Raw genomic sequence first — 27,497 nt, 5'->3', positions numbered from 1 at the left:
GAGTAGGTGAAGGCACTAAGGTAAGGAGCCAGGTGTTGCAGGGCTCACCTAAAAGAGTCATCACAGATGGGGACAGAAGTAAGGACAGAGAGGAAAATAATAAGCTTTAGGAATGAATGGAGGGAGACCAGGAAGTCAGCGTGGGTAGAAGCAGTGAAGTTATTGGTTTGTGCTCCCAATGAGGGAGGAAAAGTGGGCTAGAAGTAACAAGGAAGGGCAGGATGGAGAGCAGAGTGTTTGGAGGAGCAGGCACCTGCCACTTTTCAACGGCCACAGGAGAAAAGGGGCCTTCAGGAAATAGTCAAGTTTCAGTAGGAGCAAGAAGACGAAGAGAATTTTCAGAAAAAAAAGATGAAGGATCTAGGAGATTTACTGGTGGCAGGAGTGGGAGATTGAGTCAGATTGGGGACGTTCAGGGCCGTCTGGATATGAGAGTCTGGATGTTGATGAATGACCTGGAAGCTCGGCTAAAGTGAATGAAGATGTAGCATGTAGTTAGGAAACAACTTGAAAATGTTTTAGAAGTTGTTACTACAGCCTCTTTTTTTTTTTTTTTTTTTTTTTTTTTGAGATGGAGTCTGTTGCCCGGGCTGGAGTGCAGTGGCACGATCTCGGCTCACTGCAAGCTCCGTCTCCTGGGTTCACGCCATTCTCCTGCCTCAGCCTCTCCGAGTAGCTGGGACTACAGGCGCCCGCCACCATGCCCGGCTAATTTTTTTTTTTTTGTATTTTTAGTAGAGATGGGGTTTCACCGTGGTCTCGATCTCCTGACCTCGTGATCTGCCCGCCTCGGCCTCCCAAAGTGCTGGGATTACAAGCGTGAGCCACCGCGCCCGGCCTACAGCCTCCTTCTTGAAATTGGTGCCATGGGCAGTTTGCCATAGTAAAGTAGGGTCTGTCTTTCCAGGAGAGGGGAGCTTTGGGGACCCTCTTATGTCTAGCTGGTCGGGAAAGCACATCAGCCTTCCTCAATTCAGATAAAGAGATTTCAGCCCAGCATAGGAAGACCTCTCCTACAGACGTATCCAAAGATGGAATGGCCTGCCTCAGAAGGGAGTGAGTCTCTGTCTACAGAAGCCAGGGAAGCCTCCACCCAAAGAGTGTTCAGATACTAGATACTTTGATGCCCCTTCTTTTGCCATGCTCAAGATTCTGTATCAAGTGTAATGATAGACATTGATCTGCAATCTACTTAAACCCTATGAAAACTTGATCTTGTACTTTGAGTAAGCTGCCACCAAGACTATGGTAGGGAGGTTCCTAGGTCACAGCATCTGAAATAAAAGGCTTGTATATTATTTGATCTAGTTCATATCCAAAGTCTTTATTAATATGGTTAAATATAGCAAATAGTACATTAGATAGTTCCTAATGTGCTATTACATAAGTGAAATAGACCTTTAAAATGATGAAAAAATATATATTCCCTTTTGGTTACAAATCCAAACGTTTACCACAGTAGAAATCGTAAATCATGGATTAATTTTAACTATTTTTGTTATAAAAACATTACATGCACACATAAGTAAAAAGCAAACACTACATAAGGAAAGACAATAAGAGTAAGTCTCCTTCCTACCCCAGATTCCATCCATTCCCTAGAGATGACCACTTTTGTCAGTTTCTTTCCTAACCTGGCTTTTGTTATTAATTATATCTTGGAGATCTTTCCACATCAGCACATTTAGACTTTCTTCATTCATTTTAACAACTACTTAGTATTTCACTGCATGGCTGTTCCATGGTTGGTTCAATCAGTACCCTGTTGATGAATATTTAGGATATTTTCATCTCTTGTTGATTTATTTAGTTATTACAACAATGCTACATGAGTATCCTCTTTGGCCATTGAGCAAATTCTACTGAGTAGAAGACATATACATATAAAATAAATTTCTGAAGATAGAAATGCCAGATCAAAGAGTATACACATTTCAAAATTTGAAAGGTATTTGTCAAATTGCCCTCCAAAAGAATTGCACCAATTTACACTCACACTAACAATGAATGAGAGAGCCTCAGACAGCAATTTTTTTTTTTTTAGAGACAAGAGTCTCACTCTGTCACCCAGGCTGGAGTGCAGTAGTGCGATCTCGGCTTACTGCCACCTCCGCCTCCCAGGTTCCAGCGATTTGTCTGCCTCAGCCTCCCAGGTAGCTGGGATTACAGCCAGGTGCCACCATGCCTGGCTAATTTTTGTATTTTTAGTTGAGATGGGGTTTCACCGTGTTGACCAGGCTCATCTTGAATCCTTGACCTCAGGTGATCCACCTGCCTCAGTCTCCCAATGTGCTAGAATTACAGGCATGAGCCACCACGCGGGGCCTCAAATGGCAAATTTAAATAAGTCCTTTGAAGAGAGACTCAAATTGACTTCATTACAAAGCACGTAAGCCTTTGTAATATAACTACCTTCTAATTTACTTGTTTTAGAAACCTGAGTTTTTACCAAAGTTGAGTTAAATACAGGGTGCAGTTATGGTAGAGGTATTTGACCTCTCTAAATTAAATGACAAGGCCGATTTCCTATGCAGAATATCCAATTTCCACTGCCGTGTGTGCCCTTCATACCTCAAGATCATTGCTATCCCTACAGAAAGTCTGAGAAGCACACTGCAAGTTGACTTTCTACCTACCTTGCAATTACCAAAGCAGGGAGCCCGTACTGTGCACAGACACCATTTCCGATATCATGCTATCTTTCATTCATCCCAAGTTTATGGCTTAACTCATGCACTTCAAACTTTCATAACCAGGGGATTTTTCTGGGCACTTGAATAGATGTTATCTGTAAGGCTGGGCCTTATCTGGAAAAAAAAAAACTGTATTGAACCAGTACTAGCCACATTACTGCTTCAGAGATGTATTCTTATAAGCATCTCCCTGGGACTGGATCTTAGGAAGACAGCAGGCTAGTCTGTGTGCATAACCAGGCTAACCAGCTAGTAACCAGCATCAGGTCTGTTAGAAAGACCAAACCAGCTATGTGGGTAAAGCCACAGTCTTCCTGAAAACCAGGACCAAGGAGTTCTTCTAATTAGAATACATCCAGCTTTTCAAACTTCATTGCATCTTATTTTCATGATCTAAACTGTCAGCAGTAAAAGCAGAAAGATTGGACTTGGCCAAGAAAGGCAGATTTTGTCACATTGCATATGTAGAAGGTGTTAAATGGCAGCAGAAGGCAAATTGTGGATGCTTCTTTTTATGTGTTACTGACATCTCTAGACATGAAGATTTAAGTTGCCTTCATCAGTCAAACTTGAATCTGTTATTATAAATTAATAATATGATTCCCCCCAACCATGAAGCTCTTTAAAAAAAAAAGGTGGGAATTTGTTATACTTGGAGGCTGGCGTGTTCAATTAGGCATGGTGAGTTTCTCTTTTGATTAGATCTGAAGTAAACCAAATCATCTCATTTTAGTCATGGGCCTCTAAGCCTTTAGTTAAGGACTCTCAGCATGTGCCAGCGCTTCTGCTGCTAACCCACGTCTCAAATGAGATTTACAGGTACCAGATTACAATGTAAAGTTGAGGACTAAAATTAAAATAGAAACTAAACTCAGATTAAGTGAAAATTCATAGATATATGAAATCTAGGGGACAATACATGCTATAAGTTCACAAAATAGGGGCAACTACTGAATACATGTTAGCCAAATATAAAATCTTCCACTTTACAATAAAATAAATGATTGGGTAATATACAGGTTCCTCAAAAGAAAGAATTATTTTGTTTGGTTCTGTTTTATATATATAGGTTATCATAATCTTTCAACACATATTTCTTGAGCACCTACTATTTTCCAGATACAGTAAATCAGGTCAAAACTCTCCCCAAATGAATAATGTCACAACCCACTTGCAGAGACACATACCCAAAATACGGGCTTTGACAAACTAACTCTGAAGAGAATTTTTATGCCCATTAGGAGGTAGTTGGGTTAAATGCTGGCAGGTCTTAGGATATGTGGCCTGCCTTTTTAGTAAAGTGATTCTTCATTCGTTTATCTCTTAGACATCCAGGGTTCCAGGGATGGGAACAAAAGAAGACATTTAAAGCTTCTGTCTAGTGGTCTCTACCTGGCTCAGAAATCCAAATCTGAGAATCAGGCAAACCTCTGAGAATTTCTTTGTGTGAGCCATTTGTATCTGTATATATGAGATTGAAATGTTCAAAAGATTAAGTTCCTAAAACAATGAAGCAGGTGACCTAAAATGATAAAGAACATCAGCTCCCAAGCACTGTCAGAATCAGCCACGATCAGTAAGTTGGCCCTTTTCCTGAAACATCATATTCTGCAGTCTGATACCTGCTGGGAGTTTTTTTGGTTTGTAAAATGCCAGTTACATCTGAACTCAATTAGATTATCTTTTTATAAAAAATGGAGGAGGTATTAAAATAAACATTAATTATAAATGCTATTAGTCTTTGGAAAGTTAACCACAGCATTAATCAAGCAGAAAGTCTGGCAAGTTTCCCACAATGCGTTTCTAGGCTTTTCTTCTTTCTGTACCCCTAAAAAGGAAGGTAAGCGCAGAATATCATTTCATATAGCGAAAAATCTGAGCACTTTCTCACACCCGCAGCCTCTTTGTTGTTTGCGTTAATGTTGCTATATTCACAAACACTTGTGAGGACCAGCCTAGGCAGTGAGCATTGAGGGCACAAATGGAGAACAGCATCCTTATCCTTGAGAGCCCCACAGGCTAGTTGGGGAGAGTGTCAGTAAAACACTTTTGAGGCTCTATGACAAGTGCCATGATAGGATACGTATCAGGTGCTATCATGGGGGAGAGGGACTCGAGGAAAGCTTCCAAAAGGATGAGATGCCTAAAGCAGAGTCTTGAAAAGGAATAAGACAAATTCCTTAAGTTTCTTAAAAAGAAATAAGACAAATAAGAAGTGTGGAGAATTCCAAGCCTTGTGAAGAGTAAATCAGGAGGATGCAGGAGATGCGATTGAAAACCGGGAGACCACTTACAAAAGCACATTCATATTTCTAATGATAAGGTGACCCTGCTAGGAAAGATGGTAGAACCAATTCACATTTGGGCTGATCCATCCTTTATGGGTGGCCACGAAGATCATTCTTATAGAACATTATTAAAGAAAGCCTGAATGGGCACACGTGGGTAACCATATGAAAAGACAGCACTGGATTTGTCATTTACCCTTTGCATCAGGATGGGTCTCAAATGAAGCAAATGTTTAAATGGAACTGGAGCACAAAGCTGCTAGAAAAATATATTAGTTACTTCTATTACAATTAAAGCCCAAAAGTCATAAAGAGATAAAGACAGCTATAGCTACAGAGATAAATATAGATATACATGATTCAGTATACATGCATATCTTTCTTAGCTCTGTCCACTGAGAAAGTCTAGGAGCAATGACATCTTAGTAGTCATAAGCACACATAGTTCTCAGATCCTGGTTTCTAAACACCATTTTCCAATAAAAGGAGTCAGTGCTTCTGAAGAAGTGATTACTTCCAAGTGCTGAACCAGGAAACATACAAAATAATATTGAAACATCTTGTGATGCCAGAAAATAAAGAAATGCTTTGAAAAGGATAAAGCTTGTTGACTGAACACAGAAGCCAATCTGAAAAATATCCCAGTGGTCAAGTTTGAAACAATTTAATTAACTGAATAAATAATGGGCCCACAGAATAAAAGAAATATGCACACATTTATACTATGTAAATAAATAATTGAATACATAAATAAGAGAGACAAGACAGGTGTTACTTTCAGAGTTCCAATTAATGAGTGTAGAGGAAATGAGGAAAAAAAGTCTTTTTTTATGCTAAGCAGACATAAATGGGGAGAAAAATTTCTTAATAAGGAAATTCAGCTGCCTCATTTCATTGTATAATGGGTTTGGTCACCACTTGAGATATAATTATGTATATATTCTCATTAATTACAGAAACTACTCCTATGATTGTGTCTGTAAATCTAATATAATTAAATGTTGTTAATCATCTCTATTATGTAGTTCATTAACAAAATATTTACTAAAGACACTTTACAAAATACTTTGTTACAAGAGTAATTTAATTTTTACTGATATCAGTGTAGCCCTGTAATAAGTAGGTTGTATCATGCTTCACAAAAATTAGAAAACAATAATTTAGAGGTTGTACTTCAAAAACAGATTTGGGAATAAATAAAATTCTGTTTTTGGTGGTTTTGTTTAAGATGAAATTATTATTTTTAAGAAATAAAAATTTCCTTAAAATTTTGCTGTTAAGAATAAAAATTAAGCCAGCCTCTATTAGGTAAATTAACTGTTCCAGTAAGACAGTTGGTAGAATAAAAGAGGATTCGTTTCTTCTAGTTGCTAGGTGGCACCTTCTGTGGAGGAACTTTCACTACTATTTTCTGGGCCTCCATACCCTCCTAAGAAGGCCTCCACCATCAGAGCACAAATCTGAAGTCTCTTCCTCACTTCAGGCTATGGACTCTACAAGGGTACCAGCCAGATCTATCTTATTCACCAAATACAGCCCAGTACATAGCATGGGTTTTGTTTGTTTGTTTGTTTTTGTTTTTTACTATTTGCAGTGTCTTAGTTTCTGACTTGTACTAACTTGAAAGGAAGCTTGACTTCCCAGAGGAGCTGATCATAGTGAGAGCTTCACTGCAAGACAGTGTAGGCCTGTGATGGGTGAGGCATGATTATAGGACACTTGTCGAGGGATACTAAAGATGGCAGAGGGAAGATCCCTTTCCCAGAGAAGACTGCTCTCTGCTGGGGAAAGCAGGCATGTGGGCAGCAAGCTTAAATAAGGACTGTAACATGTACAATCAAAGTGCCATGAGAATGATGGGTTTCCACTTGGAAAAGAGGGGTGTGTGCAGAGAAACCTTCAGGTTGGACGTTGAGTTAGGCCTTGATGAATGAGGGGCAGCTTAATAAAAAAAAAAAAAAATGAGGAGCCAAGGCCCAGCTTTCCCTGCCCTGATCTTTACGGTGTTCACCTAACCTTCTGTCCTATGGAAAGGGCTCCTTTGCACATGCACCTTGTTGACCCTGGAGATGTGCAGAGGGGGACAACTGATGTGTCTCCCCTGCCTTCCACCACTGGAGTATAAACACCTGGTACACCCCATTTTTCTCCTACTTACCTCTAGAAAGTTTCTGGGGCCCCATAGTTAAACACTCAGTTCCACTGGGGCCTTGGGCTTGGAGGTCCTAAAGACATTTACTCTGGGTCATTGGCTGACGGGAAGCACATCACAGAGTCATAACCTCATCTACTTGCCTAGAAACCATGAACCCAAGGATTTGTTGCACCCAATCTGATACTGGAGATATACCAGTGAACAAAACCAGTGAAAAGCCTTGCCCTTTTGAAGCTTGTCTGCTGCCAGTGGAAAGCACCAAATAATCTATAGTCATAATGATATAGTATATTAGACGGTGATAACTACTTTAGAGAAAATAAACCTGGGATAAGAAATGCTGGAGAGAGAAGCTATAGATTTAAATAGGCTGCTCAGACAAGCCTCAATGAGGTGACATTTGAACAAGTTATGTGGACCTCTGGGGGAAGAATACTCCAGGTAGAGGGGCCAGACAATGCCATGGCACAGAGGTGAGATGGTGCACAGTGTTTTCAAGAAAGAGCAAAGAGACCAGCCTGGCTGGGGCAGTGAGAGAGGAGAGGGATAGCGTACCAGGTCAGGGCAGTCAGGGTGAGCTTCACTGGACAGAATCAGTAAGACTGGCTTTCACTTTGACCTAGGGACCCACTGCAGGATTTTGCAGAGAAGTAAGTGATCACTGAAGATGCTGGGATGAGACTGGCCGGGGCGGAGAGGAAAGGGTGGAAGGGGAAGACTCGGACCAGCAGAATTATTCCTGTGTGACTTGGTGCTGGTTCGGTGGGTGTGCGAAGCGGGGAGTGGGAAAGGGGTGGAAGGAAGAAGTGGTCAGATTCTGAAAACTTTTAAAAATAGAGACACCAGATTTGCTGGTAGATGGCATGTGGGGTGTGAGAGAAACAGGGGAGCCCAGGATAACTTCATGATGCCACATCAGTTCTGTTGCAAGCCTTCTGAGAGTGACGATGGCCTGTCTGCCTAACTTAAGTCTCTGCTTCCAGAAAAAAAAAAAGGAAAGGAATAAATGGGAGGAAAGTTCAGATGCACTTTTGCTTTTTAAGCTACCTACCAAGCCATAAACTTCAAAGAAATAGACAAGAAAGGCAGAACCAAAAACACAAAAATAGATTTTAAAAGGCTGATTTCTAGTTTTTCCTCCTGTGTTATTTTTTCCTTTCTTCTCTCAAGCCATGGTCTGTTCACCGAGGTGTGTGTGGCCAGTCTCTTTGCATCTTTTTCTCTCTTTTGTCCCATCATTGTTTCTGTGTTGCAGATGCTTAGAATGTTCTGTAGCAGCTGGAAGTTAATCTGATCACCACCCCAGTAACCCTGCCTGTTATAGACTTGGTGGGAAAGATGGGAGGGAGGGAATTTCCAAGGGGCCGTTTTAATTAACAGCAGAAGAGAAGCAAAATTCATTTCCTTTGAGTGAACAGACCCTCCAAACGTTGTTTTTCCATGCAGCATGAAGCTTCTGTTTTATGTCAGAATGATCTGGTCAAGGATTTTGATTGCTGGTTGTTTTTCGAAATTCACATTCAGCTCTTATGCTTGGATCTTTTACTTCCGCACTTCCCTACCACCCCCTCAACATACACTCCTCTGAGGACACTCAGCTGGTACTCTTTTGCAAATTTCAGACCAAGCTAAACTATATTAAAATTATGTACTAGGTTTTGACGTAGGTGCCTCACGATTTGAGCAGTTTGCTATTTCTGAGATTTTTAACTATACAAATATCTGTAGGTATGTAAAAATACAACACTTTAAGGGTTCAGACCACAAAAGAGTATATTTTTTAAAGTTGCCTTGAAACATGTTAAAAATAACTCCTTCACTCACCTTGAAAAGTACTCAAAAATATCATAATTCTTTTTCGGCAGGCACAATGTTACACAATCATTTCTTAGATTCGTTCCTCCATGCCACCCTTTATGGCAATTTGGAATCTGTGCCTGAAATATCTGAGCAATCCCTTTACCACCAAGGTCCGCACCTGCAGGTACTAGGCATCAATTCTATTTTAAATATCAATCTTATTTTCAGTAATTTAAGAGAAGAATTTCCTGTCATCCACTTCCATAATAATAGCAACCCTTTCTGAATAGCAGTTCCTAAGCACTTGCTGTTTCTCAGAGGCCATTGAAACGTGCAATGGGTATTAACCCATTGGACCTTCCAAGGACTGTTTTAGCTGGATGCTCTTCTTAGCTCCATCTTACTCATTCTGGACCTGAGGTGGAGAGGGGTTAAGAACCTGGTGCTTCATGAGGTTCTTTTGAGCAAATCCATTTTGCTGCAGCAGTAGTCCCTTGGTCTGAATTTTGGCCCTGCAGGTGATGGGGGAAAGCTGATCATCATGTCCCCATTTTAAGATTGCAGAGGTATCAACTTTTAAGCCCAGAAAGCCAGCTCTATCACCTTGACCTTCTCAACTGCAGAAAGATCTAAAATGATCCTTTTTCTAATCAAGTTTTGGGGGATTCACTGAAACTTGAACACCAGTCCAACAACGCCCTGTATGCTTAAACTCCTGGGTCTGAATGTGGCTGATTCTCCAGCTCGGCCTGTGTGGACTGAGAGAAGAGAGGATGGCAACAATTCTCCTACAGCAACTCAGGACCACATCGCCCTTAGATTCTGTTTGATTCTCTTTTCCCTCTTACTTACAGAGTTCTTTCAATGCCACACATTGTGATAAGCCCTTTACACATATTTTCTCACAGAAGACCCCTGCAGCTCAGCCCTTCCCTGGATGACAGACAGAAAATGAGCCCCTCTTCCCCAAGTGAGTACAGGACATGTATGGACATCGTATGTCACTAGTAACTCTACCAATACCACTGGAATCCCTGCTTAACAGATCAGCCAATACCACTAGAATCCCTACTTAACAGATGGGAAAACTACAGCACAGAAATATTTAGAAACTCACCAAAAATCACCCAGCAGAGACAGTGAGAGAGCTAGGGCTTGAACTCAGATCTACCTGCCTCTCAATCACATCCATTTAACCTCCATTTAACCATGAAACTGTGCTGTCCTGACACACACACCCTGTTTGCTGTTCTTCACAGTTTGTGACTTGGGAATGAACAGATCCTGAAAATGCCATGTCTTCCTACCCCAAGGCACAGAGGACCACTTCAAAAATCACAGGTTCTCTGCTGGCTTCTGCCCCAGGTCCTTCATTCTCACATATATCCTGTTAGCCTCATCCTCATAGCATTTCTCAAAAGGTGCCCTGTGACGATCTCAGGGGTATCCAGTGGGCTGGAATCAGCGAATCTGGTTTGTCAGGCTCTGCCCCACCGCCCTGAAGGATTACACATGTGTGCCACATTCTGAAGGTGGGCCCTCAACTGCTGCCTTTCTAGAAACTAATCTTTAAGGGAAAATCCTTCTAGCCTATGGAGCAGCCATTTTCAGCACTTAGGATGTGGAATGGCTGCCCGGTCATATTAGTTGCAACAAAGAATCATCTAGGAGGGAGGTTGAAGAAGTTGAAGAGGTCTGTGGAGAAGACAGCTCCCAACCAGGCTTGCTGCTTTGGCTTGCTGCCCCTAAGGCAGCAAGAGGACACAAATAAGGCTAATCCCTCTTACTGTTCAATAGCGCAGAAAACCCGAGGAGCTGCTGCAGTGGGAAGAGTAACACGCAGTCTCGCTGGCCTGTAAGATATTTGAGAACCTATAAAATTCCAATTCTAGGGTTATCTCCTACCCTGTTCTCCTAGATTTTCCTTGGAGATTTGGGGAAAACCAGCCCATGAGTGCCAGTGGCCAACACTGTTCTGAAAGATGCTTCCTGACAGAGGGCATGGCTCTCCTTCCAGGCTTTTGGGTCCCTTTTATTATCATTTCTCTCTGGCACACACCTAAACTCTGAAAAGATCCTGTAACCACAAGTGATATGTCATTAGCTGGTTTCTATCCAATATTTTCTCTGTTATGATTCATGACTTTAGGACATTATTTGAGTTGGGTTATTTTAGGTTTTATTTCCACGGACCTATTTGTTGCCGCTTCTGAATGCTTTCCTGCCTTATTATTATCTTACAGATAATTTTAAAATAGCAAATATTGATCATCTACATTTCTCAGAGTGGCAGGATGTTCTGAGTTCAAACAATAACCCTGAGACCACGATGGGATGGTTTTATTAGTAGAAGCATCATCTCCAATAAAGTTTCAGAACCTCCTTTTTTCCTCTTCCGGGTGGTTGATTTGGGACTTTTTGGAGTTGTCTTCTGCAAAAAGTAACTCTTTAGGCTGAGGACTGCAGAGTACTGAAGCTCACTCTTATTATCTGTTTATCTAGTCCTCAAATAAGACTAGATTTGGCAGCCAGGAAAGTATCTTGCATCCACACAGCCTGGACAACCTTCAGGCAATCATAGCCCCTGCCTGCCTCCTCCATCCTTGCATTTCTTTTTCTCTCTTTTTTCTTTCTTTTCTTGTTCTTCTTTACCACCTCCTTTTCCTAGTCTCCAGGATTTCTTTCTTTTCCCTTTTTCTTCCCAGAGTTTCCCTTGGAAATTAAATAGAAACAACCAAATTCAAGCTATCTTCCAGGGTGGTGACTCTAATGTTGACCTTCAACATTCCTCATGGATGGAGTCATGCCTATCACCTCATCCTTCTTTCTCACTCCTTAGGAAGCCCAAGCCACACACCAACCTCCTTTCTTCATGAAATATTTTCTTTCCTACTTCTTTTGAGAGTGTACTCAATGTTGCACATTCATTGCCTAGACTAAGGTACTTACGGCCTAGAGATTGCCTTTGTTGTGGCAAAGAGACCAGGCTTGTGACTAATGGAGCCGTGAGCAGAAAGGGTCACAGCTTGTGTCATTTTCACCGTTGGAGTCCGTTGATCTGACTCTAGTTTACAGGTGCTGTCACTCCTAGCCAGTCACACAAGTCATCACTATGACCACACGCCATGATTCCAAACCATGGAGGCAGGCAGTGGGTACCAATCTGCCATGCTTTATCTTAGGAAAAGAAGCTCTCCAGGAGAAACGTATTTGTTTGGTTTGGTTCTAAATAAAAAAGTAGAAAGAGATCCCCTGTTAATATGCTGCTAGGGAACACAGCCAGCAAAAAAATACATAGTGGGAAAACTGTAGGGGTTGTGGTGTTTTTAGATACTCATTATATCTGAATCTAGGCAATAATCAGTTTAAAATGAGAATTTTGTTATACCTTGAATATTCCCAAGGAAGAAAATAAAGGATTAAAAAAAGAGGAATGTGCTGTTTCCCTAATCTCGGCACTTTTGCTTGCTTTTTTTTTTTTTTTTTTTGGCTTATTGCATGCATTTACCTATTATGTCAATAATGAAGAAATGAAACATCGCACTTGTGGTACAGCTTTTTAAAATGATTACTTTGAGAATGGCATTTTTCTAGTACCTTTTTTTTATGTTTCCATAAGTTATTGGAGTACGGGTGGTATTTGGTTACATGAGTAAGTTGTTTAGTGGTGATTTGTGAGATTTTGGTGTACCCATCAACCATATGTACACTGCACCATATTTGTAGTCCTTTATCCCTTGTCCCCCTCCCACTATTCCCCCCAAGTCCCCAAAGTCTATTGTATTATTCTTATGCCTTTGCATCCTCATAGCTTAGCTCCCACGTATCAGTGAGAACATACAATGTTTGATTTTCCATTCCTGAGTCACATCACTTAGAATAATAGTCTCCAATCTCATTCAGGTCACTGCAAATGCTGTTAATTCATTCCTTTTTATGGCTGCATAGTATTCCATCATATATATATGTTGGAATATATATATATATTTATATAAATTTATATATATATATAAACAGTTTCTTTATCCACTCGTTGATTGATGGCCATTTGGGTTAATTCCACCACTTTGCAACTGTGAATTGTGCTGCTATAAATATGCATGTCCAGCACCATTCCCAAAGCATCTCATCACCAACATTACTTGCTGCACTCAGTTGATCCTTCCTTGCCCTAAATCCACAAATGGAATCAGTTGCCTTCTTGATGCCTTAATTGCAGCTGACTCAGCTAATTTGGAAAGCTGCGATGCATGTTCCTGACTCATTTAGAAACAGCAATGTTAATTATAAGACAGGTTGAGTATCCCCTATCTGAAACGCTTGGGACCAGAAGTGTTTCAGATTTCAGATTTTGGTTTTTTCAGTTAGGGATACTCAACGTGTAAATGTTTGAAAACTGAAGTCAATTCAAAGGACCCCTGGGCTTGGCTTTCCTTCCCAGCCCATTGTCAAAATCTAGTCTGGAATAAGCATTTCATTTCAGAGAAATGGCCATGCCTCCAGAGCAGCTCTGTTTCTCTAGACCCGTTTTGGATCTCTTCAGTAGGGAAGGTTTAGTGTTGCTTGGTGCTTTTGTTAATTTTGTGAGCAACTGGGAAGGGAGGGAAGAGATTTTCAAATAGAGAATTGGGCTGAAAAATCTACAAAGGCAAGAAAGTACCCTTCAGGACGGTTCTGGTGCATTGGGGTTGGACAGACTGGAGTGGTCATGCTGTTAGTGCAGTGTGACCGAGGAGGCCACATGCCTGCTTGGCCCTGAGACTCTCTTTTTATCTTCTTTCTCACTGTGTCTCCTTCCTGCCACTTTCTCTTACTTCAGGGAGATTCAGAGAAAAGGCTTCAATTCTGCACAAGATCGCCAAGAAGAAATGTCATGTGGATGAGAACGAGCGGCAGAATGGGGCTGCCAACCACGTGGGTGAGTGCAGGGAAACATCCACCCCATACCTTTCCTGGGGGAAGCGAGGGGAGCAGAGAGTCAGGACCAGTGTGGGCACCCCTGACTCAGTGCAGACACACACCGCTGCAGCACAGCCCTTCCCTGCGCAACAGGAAATGAGTCCTTCTTGCCCTAGTGTGTACAGGGTATGCATGGACACAGTATGTCACCAGTAACTCTAGAAGTCCAGGAAGAGTAAATTTATTCTCTGAGGAACCTGAAGTAAAACCAACTCTTAACTAGTCATCTCCATTCAAAAATAGAAAATCACTGTATCTCAGGGATTCCACATAAACAGGATACACGCACACGTATACACACACACATACACAATGTCATTTAATGTTTAATCAAAGGTGAGAGTCTCCCTTCTGTAAGTCTTGACTGGTAACCAGATTTTTATACCTGTGACATTGCTTATGGCACACACTTGGTCACTCCTGAACTGAGTGACAGAGTCCTTTTGAGATGATGCTGCCTCTCGTTTTTTAAGAATTCAGCAATAACAGCCCCCAGGTCTCTTTTCACTGACTTTTGCAGAGCTCTTGTGTGACCAGATTGTGACATTCAGGCATCTTATTTTAAATTGGAACATGATGTTCCTTCTCTCCTGTCTGTAACTATAATATAGCTCTCTTATTCTAAATTCAAACTAAATTTAACCTGATCTGGATCTATGCTATAAACGAAGCTATTACCCAAGTAACTAAAATTATCTGCAGACAAAATTCAACAGCATTGCTCTCAAAATACTGACACTCCATAGAAGAGTTTCTGCCTTTCCTGTTATCCCAACTTCTACCTCAGGGAAAATTTTTGGCTGAGAAACTGTTAAGATGCAATTAGATATGAAAAGAAAAACTGGAAAGAAGTCAGCTAAAATGTTAACAATAGTTACTTCCTAAAGCTGGGATTATGAGTTATATATACTTTTTCTGCTTCTTTATGCTTCTATAAAGTTTTTCAGAATAAGCATATTTTGCTTTTGTACTATAAAAATGTAAAGCCAAACCATGAAAGTCTACCACCTAGGTTGAGTTTTGTTTGCGATGTTTAGATTCAACTACACAAGCTATTTTTTCTGCTTCACTTGTTGACTTGTCTTTTATAGAATGAGGTAGCTTGGAGTAAAAGACTTAGATTCCTGGGCTCAGTCCCAGTCCTCCTTCTAATGACTGGCCAACCTTAGACTTGGATTTAATCTTTTTTAAGGAGGTAGGACACTTAATGCCAAGGATTCTTCTAATGTTATTGGGGCTCTCAATGACTTTGTAACTAGAAAATGTTATTGGGTCTCTGAATGACTTTGTAACTAGCTAATGCTTTTCAAAAGTAAGTCCAAGATTTATTTTCATATTTTCTTTTATTATGAACCTTCAGCCTGCTGTCTAAAAGCACTTTATAAGCTAACATGTGCACACGCAGGTTAGATATTATGCCTGGCAGGCAGTCTCCGCTCATCTGTTCATCTCTGTTCTTAGACATCTTAACTCCCCTTTTACCCAGTATTTTGTGTTGCTAGGGTCTATTTGACCATTGCAGGCTAATCCTAAGGTTTTATCACATCAGCCAATAGACTTCTCCAAACAGAGTTTTATTCACCCAAGGTTCTTAATAATTTTTTATTTAAATAACTGAATCAAGCATACTAAGATAAACTGGCATAGCCACATGCAGCACAACATCACATACATATTGCTGTCACTACTAAAAACTTGGAAAGATAAAGTAAATTTGAGTTTCTATGGTTTTCCATATTTAAAGCTATTCATGTGTCTATATTCCACAACTAGATACATAAATAAACATAAATATTTCCCTATGATTTCCAAAATTTGGCTGCTTCAAACTCCATAATTTTTATGTAACTCTCAAATTATTTTCTTAAGCACCAGTGATGGAAATGTCTAGTCCCTCTGAAGTTGCTAGAAAAAAAAAAAAAGCATATTCTCATGTTTGATGAGCAGCTGATACTGCTCGGATCTGATACTGATGAGCATTCTGATACCCCCAGCAACCCTGACAGCATACTACAGCCTCATTCCATCCCAAAATCCATGATTTGACCCAAAACAGCCAGAGTGTGTGCTTTCAATAGGAACCTTTTAATTTCCCTCGCAATGAAGTCCAGCAGACCTCAGTGGTGCTGGAACATTGATCACCTGGAGGTACTCCTCTTTGTCATGACAAAAAAAAAAATTCTTCTAGTGAAAGGCAGGCACTATAATAAGGATCCAAATAGTTTATGCTTCTTGGTTGCTCTGTACAAGGCACTATGCTAAGTGTTTTATATGCATTTTCTTATGTAATCTTTACAGAAATACTCTTTGATCATATTGTCGTCGTTAGTGGTAGTAGTAGCAACAGTAATAGTAGTAGTAGTATTGTTACCATCACCCCAATTTTACAGATGAAGAAACTGAATTTCAGAGAGGTTGAGTCACTTGCAAAGGGTGAAGCAGCACAAGTTGTAGATCCAGAATGTGAAGCCAAGCCTGTCTGATTCCCAGTGTTACAGACTCCCAGTGCTTAACCATTACCCTAGAGTCACTTCTCAAGTGTCAAATCTGCACTTGCTGACCCTCTGGCTTTACTCTACCTAATTGTTCTCTCTGATTCAGGAATGACACAGCCTTTGGCCTCTATTACTTGTCCAGCTCCCCCTTGCCTTGCCTGCAATAGGATGCTCAGGTGTGGAGTATGCTGAGCAGCATTCACCAGGCTGCCCTGCCCATGGCCACCTAGGCACTGGAAGAATTTCTACTCACAGAGCCTGAATTACAGCTGAACATAATGTCCCTTGGAGGTCAACCTGTCGAACCCTCTTATTTCACAGATAAGGTTCCTAAGTCCCAGAGGAAGAAGGGAACTAGCCTAAGACAGCAGCCTGATCAAAGCAGGGTAAAGTCTAGGACCCTGAAGCCCTGGCTAATATCCTTTCCAGAGTACAGTATCAAAGAAAAGATATTACTGTAAGACGATATCTGAAGGGTACAGTCCAGGGTGTAAACAATAGTATGTAGATTGTGTGTGTTTTAAAAAGTCTATGTTCATGTTTCCTGAATAGCTAGTTGGTAAATTTGCCTAGGCTCAAGAAAGGCATACCATGGGAGCTGATAGGGCACTCAAGGTAAAGTGTCATGCCAGCTCAGGAAGCCAGGGCGCTATTAAGGGGGCAGTCCGTATGCTGAAAGACATGGGGAAGAACAGTAAAAATCCTTTCCCGCTTGGCTCAATATCAGCCCTGGGCCTTATGGCCCCGGGACACCACTATCCTCTGCTTTAGCCCAACATTTTAGGAAGTTCTTTTCAATATTGCTCTTTACCCCCATTGATTCCATTTGCTTTCTCTCTCTCTCTCTCTCTCTCTCTCTGTGTGTGTGTGTGTGTGTGTGTGTGTGTGTGTGTGTGTGTGTGTGTTTAAATATCACAGAAAAAATTGAGCTTCCAAACAGCACCAGCACAGATGTTGAAATGACACCATCCAGTGATGCTTCAGAACCTGTACAAAATGGAAATCTCTCCCACAACATTGAAGATGCAGAAGCCCAGGTATGGCTTTTCTCCATTGCTTTTCTGGGCTGTTGTTCTTAACTGATGTCCTAGCATGGCAGCACAGACCCTATATTCTCCTTGGAAGCCCCAGCTCTCAGCTGGGCAGGAATCAGGTAGGGCCTTATTCATCCTGGTGTGTATTTCCCAGTGCCACCCCAGGGTCCCACATGAAGCAGCCTCTACATTTATTGAATGAATATGAATATTCTCTAAGCCACTGTTTCTCCAGGTGAGGTTGGAGGACTCATGCATCAGCATCTCCTGGGGATGAAAATGCAGATCCCTGGGCCATATACCAGGTGTGATCAAACAGGATCACTGGGAAGCAGCACATAGGAATTAGCATTTTTAATTAGCATCCAAGGTGATTTTTAATGTATGATAAAGCTTGATACCTGCTGCAGTCTAATCCTTTCTCTGTGCCTTTAAGGTCAGTGTTAAGTAATAGAGAAACCACAGCCATCAGACTCAGTGAGCCCCCTTTGGCTTTCTCTGTCCCTGTGGTTGAAATTAACACTCTCTGGTGCAACCCATTATTCAATGGCACAACCACTTGAACTGTTCAGTCTAGTAGTTGTAAAACCTAACATTTATCAAACACCTACTATGTGCCACAGCTTCGGTACTAGGCATTTTACATATGTATTAGTCCATTTTCACACTGCTATAGAGAAGTTATGAAGAAAAGAGGTTTAATTGACTTATAGTTCCACAGGCTCAACAGGAAGCATGACTGAGAGGCCTCAGGAAACTTATAATCATGGCAAAAGGTGAAGGGGAAACAAGCATGTCTTACTGTGGCAGAGCAGGACAGAAAAAGAGGGAATGGAGATATGCCATACACTTTCAAGCAACCAGATCTCATGAGAACCCACTCAATATCACGAGAATAGCAAAGGGGAAGTCTGCCCCCCAGATTCAATCACCTCCCACCAGGCGCCTCCCCCCAACACATGGAGATTACAATTTGAGATGAGATTTGGGTGGGGACACAGAGCCAAACCATATCAACATATATTATCACCTTTAATCTCACAGCTGAAGGTGTAGGCGTTAGTAGCTCCATTTTTTTTTTTTTTTTTTTTTTTTGAGACGGACTCCCACTCTGTCACCCAGCCGGGAGTGCAGTGACTCAATCTCAGCTCACTGCAACCTCCGCCTCCTGGGTTCAAGCAATTCTCCTGCCTCAGCTTCCTGAGTAGCTCGCACCACCACACCCGGCTAATTTTTTTTTGCATTTTTAGTAGAGATGGGGTTTCACCATGTTGACCAGGCTGGTCTTGAACTTCTGACCTCAGGTGATCCACTCGCCTTGGCCTCCCAAAGTGCTGGGATTATAGGTGTGAGCCACTGCGCCTGGATAGTAGCTCCATTTTATAGTTGAGGAAACTGAAGCTCATTGAGATGAAGTAGTTAATTGGGGTTACCTAGTTTATAGATGGTAGAGCTGAGATTTCATCTCAGGACCGTCCATCTGTACCATTTCCACCACTCCCTCTAGAACACAGTTGCTCAAAATGTAGGCAGAACCACCTTTGGTGCTTGTTAGATTTCTGGATCTCATCCTGATCAGGCGAATCAGAATTTCTAAGACCTGGAGCCCCAAACTTGCATGTTAATTAGGCATTTTAAAACTTGCATTTTACCTAGCTCAGTGTTCTCAAACTTTAATGTACTTACAAATTCTCTGGGGAGGTCATATGAAAATTCCGATTCTGAATTTGTCAGGTCTGCCATGAGGCCTAGAGTCTGCAGTTCTAATGAGCTCCCCAGTGATGCTGACGCTGCTGGTCCAAGGACCATACTTGGAGTAGCGCTACCCTAAAGTTTGAAAGCACTCTCTAGACAGAATTTCCCCCAGTGAGCTGAAAAGCGATACAGTGCCTGCAAATAGAAACCAGACCACAGTCAATATAACCCAGCAGCCACTTCTTAAGAAAAAAAAAGTGCTAATTGTTGCCTGTTAACCTTATTCTCTGATAGAAATTACGTATTTCTTTCCTGAGGAAAGTTTCTTCATTTAACAGAAAGAATAAGGAGCCTGCCGCTCCTTCTGCCCTTGTCTCCTCTGCCTTCTATGCTCCTTACCTTCCTGCCCAGAGCCCTGAGGTCCCTTTGCATTAGCTCAAGAGTGAGCTGGCAGAGCAGCTTATGTCCACATGGATAAGCAGCGTGTGGCAGCAGGAGGCAGGCCCCAAGGACATCTGGCTGCCCTCGGGGATGGCACAGTCACAGGTGTGCAGAGGGCAGCCTCATCCCCATGCCTCTCCATCTGGCTGACAGAGGGACATCTGTGCCCTGCAAGGGAGGACCTTGCTGCAGGGGAGCAAGAGAGTCCCAGATGACCCCTCTCTGAGCAGAACTGTGCCCCTAGATCTCTACAAAGGGGAACAGGACAGATTTGTGCACCACCCTGCTAGGCTCAGAGTTCAAGAGCAATCAGTTATTCACTTGCAATCAGATGATCTGGACCTCAAGAGCAATCAGGTGACCTGGGCCTGCAGGTCACCATGGCCCACTGTAGGACAGCCTGGTAGTGAATTCTAGATCCACCACGGTCAAGTTACCTAGCTTCCCTGAGCTTTAATTTAGTTGCCTCATCTGTGAAGTGCAGATAGCAACAGTACTTGCTTCATTGCAGCTATCATAAGGGTTAAATAAAATAATGTACATAAAGCCCTTGTTACAGAGTTAGATGCTAGATATCGACATTATGTATTCGTATTTGTCATTAAAACACCATTCGAGGTGTCCTTTCCCTGAAGGAGCTCATTGTACTTAAAGTGAAAAGGTTTTATGTATATAATATTTGGGGAGTATTCAGGGTATAAATAATCAGTGAACGTTTGTGTTAGGTAAATAATTATGACCTGGTATGATCTTAGAGGTCTATACAAAGTGCTCTGAGAGCCTGCCAGAGGAAGAAGTTGGTCCTAAATAGGGGAGATGTAAAAACTCCATAGAAGAGGCAACATTCAAGCTGGGTGTTGATGGGTGAGTAGAAGTTTGTCCCTCAAAGAAGAAAGAAATAACCAAAATGACAACATGTGCAAAGGTGTAAAACCTTAAAAGGGAAAATCATGTTTAGTGATTGGAGAGAAAGATGATAGAACTGGGGCCTAAAATACAAGGTGAGGAGTAAGGAGATATCCACTAGAAAAGGTAAGTTGGCTCAAATTTCTTCCATTGTTTATCTAATCAGAAAATTTTGATCGTTTATCTAATATGTGCCAAACAATGTACTGAGCACTGGAGATGCCCACGTGTTCTAGCAAAGCAGAGAATGTAAACACAACCCAACGTGATTATACATGGCCACAAAGGCCATGAACAAAACAAAGCAGTGTGATAGGATGGAAGGAAAGTGGAGAGGCTCCTGTGAGTTGGGAGATGAGGGAAGGCCTCCAAGGAAATGGCATTTGAACTGAGACTGAAGTTCAAGAAGGAGCCAGCCAAAGGAACAGCACCCACAAAGGCAGAAATAAACATAGCTTGTTTCAGAAAGAGAAAAATCAGTATGGCTGGAGAGAGAGGAGTGGAAGGAGGAAGCATCGTAGCGATGAAGTCAGAAAGGAGGGCCAAGCAGAGCTGGTAGGTCTTGTAGATCATGATAGGGAAGCTGACTTCTGTCTGGGGCAGCAAGAAGCCATTGGAAGTTAGCAGATGTGATTTGCACTTGTAAAAGATCCCTGGCGCCACGGTGTCTTAGAGGTTGGATTTGGGGGAAGGAGGGTTTATGGCAATAGTGGGGCAAAGAGGTTGTTGCAGGTATTGAGGGAAAGAGCTGATGATGACACGTACTGGTGTGATAGACGTAGAGGGGAGAAGAAGTAGGTGGATCATGAAGGACATTGTGCGCACTGCCAACCAGTCTGGACTTCACCCTCTTGGGAGTGGGAAGCTGCAGAAGATTTAGAGGGAGCAGTGGCAGCATCAGATTTGTTTTATAGAAAGACAATTCTCTTAGAATGGTCAAGAGGGATCAGAATAGAAAAATACTGGGCAAAGGGAGGTGAGGTAAGAACCTGTTGGTTCCAGGATTGGCACACTGTGGTCCACGGGCCAAATCTGGCCTGCAGCCTGTTTCTGTACGACCCATGAGACGAGAATGGGTTTTACATTTCTGAAGCTTTTTTTAAACAGGAAGCAATAGCAGCATATGTGACAGAGACCATATGGACCTCAAAGCCTAAAATATTTACTATCTGGCCCTTTACAGAAAAAGTTTGCCCATCCTTAGTTTCAACCATCTGTCTTAAAAAACAGAAAGAAAGAAAAAAAAAGGAATGAGAAGCTCTTCATGTACTGCTATGGAATGACCTCCAATACATGTTGTTTGGTGAAAAAGGCAACATGCCAAATTGTATCCAGTACATTTGTACACTGAAAAAAAGGGGGGAAGGGAAATAGCATATAAGCATTTGCTTGGAATGCTGTCAAATAACTAGTCATGCTACTTACTTCCACAACAGGGGCCGGGGTGGTAGGAAACCGGGATGGAAAGGAAGCTTTTTAATATGCACCCTTCTATAACTTTTGAATGTTGAACCAGGCAATTGCATTACCTTTTCCAAAAAAAATGCAACAACACTAAAAATAATAATGGGTTAAATGAATACAGGAGCAGTGTGCTTTGGTCACTATAACACAGACTCTGAGGATGGACCACCTGAATTCAAATCCTAGCTCTGCTGCTTACCAGCTGTGTGACCCTGGAAAAGTGACAACCTGTTATCCATTTTCCCTCTCTGTGAAACAGGGATAATGATGGTGTCTATCTCATAGCACTGTTGTGAGGATAAATGCTCTTAGAACCGTTCTTGGCACATTATAAGCACTGCATAGGTGTGTGCTATTATTAGCAGTACTTAGTAACATTTTTAATGGCTATTAAATAGCCCAGATGGCAAGGCGTCTATTGGTAGACCATGTATGAGCTGCAGTATGAATGGCAAGGCTGGATTTGAGAGCCCTTTCTGAGCCAGAATTGGGAAGATTTGGTATTGACTTGGTCATAGAAAGTGACAAAGAAAAGGAAGCTGCAGATGATGCTGAGGTTTCCAGGCTGGAAAGCCCGGGTGATGGGGTGAATTAGGGCTGGGCCTCCAGAGTCAGTAGGAAAATGTGAACGCGGGATGATCAGGCCACCTGAAGCACAGTTTCATGGACATGATTCAATGGCTTTTCATTTTGTTAGTTGTATTTCCTTTTGAGTTGTATTTTTAGCGAGTTCCATGAAGAGTGAGGTGTGCGTCCTGACTTTATTAACGGAAATTATGAGCTCCATACACCACACTGTTATTCTCCTGAGAGTTTAGCCTGCCTTGTGTAATTAACCTGCTGTTTTAAAAACCCTATTTACAAGTGAACTAATTTCACATTTTCACCTCATCTCCGAGAGGTTTCTGCCATACCGTCTTTACCGTGGCAATAGAGAGCATTTTTAAAATACTTTCTCACAGAGGAATGAAGTTTTAGCTTCATTTGTATATTCTGTGGAACCAAGAAATAATATGACTTTTTAAATGGCTGAGTGATCATTAGCTTTTCCCAATAACTGCTGATCCTATGTTGTTGATTCCAACACTGAGAAATCTGATCTGGGATGCCACTGAGAATTTATCAACCTTCTCAAATTTTTTTTTTTTGTTATTTTAAAAATTTACTAGCATTTACTTAGTATGGTCTATGGTATATAAATTAATCACACTATGACGTTTGTAGTTGCTGTGTTAAAAAGGAAAGATAAAATTATTTTTATAAGAACATATTCCTTACTTGTTTTTTCTTTTTTTTTTTTTTTGAGACAGAGTCTTGCTCTGTCCCCCAGGCTGGAGTGCAGTGGCACGATCTCAGCTCACTGCAAGCTCCGCCTCCCGGGTTCACGCCATTCTCCTGCCTCAGCCTCCCAAGTAGCTGGGACTACAGGCGCCCACCACCACACCCAGCTAATTTTTTGTATTTTTAGTAGAGACGGGGTTTCACTGTGTTAGCCAGGATGGTCTCGATCTCCTGACCTCATGATCCACCCACCTTGGCCTCCCAAAGTACTGGGATGACAGGCATGAGCCACCGTGCCCGGCCCATATTCCTTACTTTTACTTCTCGGTTTTTAGCATGATGGCAAAGTGTTTTGGTTTTTGTTTCCAAGAAGCAGATTTTTTTTTCCAGATCTTTTCTAGGTTTTTTTTATTATACTTTAAGTTTTTATATATATACATATATATTTTTATTATACTTAAGTTCTAGGGTACATGTGCACAACATGCAGGTTTGTTACATATGTATACATGTGCCATGTTGGTGTGCTGCACCACATGTAACTCATCATTTACATTAGATATATCTCCTAATGCTTTCCCTCCCCCCTCCCCCACCCCACAACAGGCCCTGGTGTGGGATGTTCCCCTTCCCGTGTCCATGAGTTCTCATTGTTCAATTCCCACCTATGAGTGAGAACATGCGGTGTTTGGTTTTTTGTCCTTGCGATAGTTTGCTGAGAATGATGGTTTCCAGCTTCATCCATGTCCCTACAAAGGAGATGAACTCATCCTTTTTTATGGCTGCATAGTATTCCATGGTGTATATGTGCCACATTTTCTTAATCCAGTCTATCATTGATGGACATTTGGGTTGGTTCCAAGTCTTTGCTATTGTGAATAGTGCCACAGTAAACATACGTGCATATGCCTTTATAGCAGCATGATTTATAATCCTTTGGGTATATACCCAGTAATGGGATGGCTGGATCAAATGGTATTTCTAGTTCTAGATCCTTGAGGAATCGCCACACTGTCTTCCACGATGGTTGAACTAGTTTACAGTCCCACCAACAGTGTCAAAGTGTTCCTATTTCTCCACATCCTCTCCAGCACCTGTTGTTTCCTGACTTTTTAATGATCACCATTCTAACTGGTGTGAGATGGTATCTCATTGTGGTTTTGATTTGCATTTCTCTGATGGCCAGTGATGATGAGCATTTTTTCACGTGTCTTTTGGCTGCATAAATGTCTTCTTTTGAGAAGTGTCTGTTCATATCCTTCGCCCACTTGTTGATGGGGTTGTTTTTTTCTTGTAAATTTGTTTGAGTTCTTTGTAGATTCTGGATATTAGCCCTTTGTCAGATGAGTAGATTGCAAAAATTTTCTCCCATTCTCTAGGTTGCCTGTTCACTCTGATGGTAGTTTCTTTTGCTGTGCGGAAGCTCCTTAGTTTAATTAGATGTCATTTGTCAATTTTGGCTTTTGTTGGCATTGCTTTTGGTGTTTTAGACATGAAGTCCTTTCCCATGCCTATGTCCTGAATGGTATTGCCTAGGTTTTCTTCTAGGGTTTTTATGGTTTTAGGTCTAACATTTAAGTCTTTAATCCATCTTGAATTAATTTTTGTATAAGGTGTAAGGAAGGGATCCAGTTTCAGCTTTCTACATATGGCTAGCCAGTTCTCCCAGCACCATTTATTAAATAGAGAATCCTTTCCCCATTCCTTGTTTTTGTCAGGTTTGTCAAAGATCAGATGGTTGTAAATGTGTGGTATTATTTCTGAGGGCTCTGTTCTGTTCCATTGGTCTATATCTCTGTTTTGGTACCAGTACCATGCTGTTTTGGTTACTGTAGCCTTGTAGTATAGTTTGAAGTCAGGTAGCTTGATGCCTCCAGCTTTGTTCTTTTGGCTTAGGATTATCTTGGCAATGTGGGCTCTTTTTTGGTTCCATATGAACTTTAGTTTTTTCCAATTCTGTGAAGAAAGTCATTGGTAGCTTGATGGGGATGGCATTGAATCTATAAATTACCTTGGGCAGTATGGCCATTTTCACAATATTGATTCTTCCAACCCATGAGCATGGAATGATATTCTTCCATTTGTTTGTATCCTCTTTTATTTCATTGAGCAGTGGTTTGTAGTTCTCCTTGAAGAGGTCCTTCACATCCCTTGTAAGTTGGATTCCTAGGTATTTTATTCTCTTTGAAGCAATTGTGAATAGGAGTTCACTCATGATTTGGCTGTCTGTTATTGGTGTATAAGAATGCTTGTGATTTTTGCACACTGATTTTGTATCCTGAGACTTTGCTGAAGTTGCTTATCAGCTTAAGGAGATTTTGGGCTCAGACAGTGGGGTTTTCTAAATATACAATCATGTCATCTACAAACAGGGACAATTTGACTTCCTCTTTTCCTAATTGAATACCCTTTATTTCTTTCTCCTGCCTGATTGCCCTGGCCAGAACTTCCAACACTATGTTGAATAGGAGTGGTGAGAGAGGGCATCCCTGTCTTGTGCCAGGTTTCAAAGGGAATGCTTCCAGTGATGTTGAGAATTTAGCCAGGTTTGAAAGACAATTCAAGGCAATATGCTCTCCCACCCAGAACCCAGCATTTTCTTACATTTCAATTTTTCCAATCTAGATGGGTGATTTGCACTTGGCCCACATACACTGCAAAACTGCCTGCCTGCTGCATCATAATCCCTGCTGCTGTGACACATCAAAACCCTTTAAATATGCTCACAATGAGGGTAGAAGGGGGAAGAGACTTGCAAATTCCTTAGATTCTAAAATCTAAAAATTCAACTTTTAAAAACTGTGTCCGGCCGGGCGTAGTGCTCACGCTTGTAATCCCAGCACTTTGGGAGGCCGAGGCGGGCAGATCACGAGGTCAGGAGATGGAGACCACAGTGAAACCCCGTCTCTACTAAAAATACAAAAAAATTAGCCGGGCATGGTGGCGGGCACCTGTAGTCCCAGCTACTAGGAGAGGCTGAGGCAGGAGAATGGCGTGAACCCGGGAGGCAGAGCTTGCAATGAGCCAAGATTGCGCCACTGCACTCCAGCCTGGGCTACAGAGCAAGACTCCGTCTCCAAAAAAAAAAAAAACAAAAAAAAAAAACTATGTCCTACATTTTCATGTAGCATGAGACGGCTTTTTTTATGTGTTGCAGTTTTTATTTCATTTCACTTCTAAGAAAGATTTCCGTCTGTCCTTAGGGAAATCAGAATTGTTCCTGCTTTGGCTAAGAGCTTCCCAGATGCACCTGTGGGCAAACAGATTTATATAAGAAAATCACATTCCTAGGAATGTGATTGATAGACAGATAGATACAGAGATAGGTAGATAACAGATGATTGGAGATAAAGAACGTGTAAAATGCAAGTGCTTTGATTCTTACTTTACAATTCAAATATTACCTTGCCATATTAAGCTCTTTCTTTCTCTTCTTGGGAATTCAGCTCTGACTTACTTCTCCATACTGTTATCTTTACCTAAACTCAGTGGAGTTTTTAAGATCTTTTATAAAGCCTCATGGTGCTGATAAAAATGTTTGAGTTTTATGTCACTAAGTGAAGAATGAGTAGGGGAAACATGATGGAAGTGACTGTGGTTTTTCAATTTCTCTTTTTAAAAAAATACATGCTCAAAAATGTCTTCCTACTATTAAATTTAGATCTCTGAGGTTGATTTTAAAAAACATGTCATGGCCAGGCATGGTGGCTCACACCTGTAATCAATCCCAGGTTTGGGAGGCCGAGGCAGGTGGATCACTTGAGCTCAGGAGTTTGAGACTAGCCTGGGCAACATCACAAAATGCTCTCTACCAAAAATACAAAAAATTAGCAGGGCATGGTGGCGTGCACCTGTGGCTCTAGCTACTTCAGAGTCTGAGGTGGGAGGATCACTTGAGCCCAGGAGACAGAGGCTGCAGTGAGCTGTGATCACCCTAGTGCACTCCAGCCTAGGCGACAAAGGAGACCCCATCGGAAGGAAGGGAGGAAGGAAGGAAGGGTCATTATAAAAACCAACAGCTTTGTTACAGATTGTTGGAAAAGGAAGGGAGGCAGGGAGGGAGGTCATTATAAAAATCAGAAGTTTTGTTACAGATTGTCGTCGTCATTGTTGTTTAAAGTTGCAGCTATGATTTTAGACCCTCTTTGGAAGATTTCGTAATAAATGTTGGTCAAAAAATGTTAGCTCTGATAGGGATTTCTAAGATTATCCAAGCATACGGTACCTGAATTCATATGATGTCTTTCTTCCTAAAATATTATCTTTAGTAAGCAAACATTTAAGTT

At 41.5% G+C, this 27,497-nt stretch overlaps 1 protein-coding gene across 3 annotated transcripts in view; it reads left to right on the top strand.

Moving 5' to 3' along the window:
- The window catches only part of SLC24A2 (solute carrier family 24 member 2), a 273,760-nt gene that overhangs the window by 200,912 nt on the left and 45,351 nt on the right, over positions 1-27,497 (top strand). For all 3 annotated transcript variants that reach the window (XM_030819348.1, XM_030819228.1, XM_003260379.4), the window contains 2 exons: positions 13,756-13,854; positions 17,309-17,427. In XM_030819348.1, the coding sequence (XP_030675208.1) occupies positions 13,756-13,854; positions 17,309-17,427 (218 nt within the window). The remainder of the gene's footprint in view (positions 1-13,755; positions 13,855-17,308; positions 17,428-27,497) is intronic.

This window comes from Nomascus leucogenys, chromosome 1a, assembly GCF_006542625.1.
Source record: "Nomascus leucogenys isolate Asia chromosome 1a, Asia_NLE_v1, whole genome shotgun sequence".
Classification (NCBI taxonomy): Eukaryota; Metazoa; Chordata; class Mammalia; order Primates; family Hylobatidae; genus Nomascus; species Nomascus leucogenys.
This window is presented reverse-complemented; position numbering and strand designations above follow the sequence as displayed.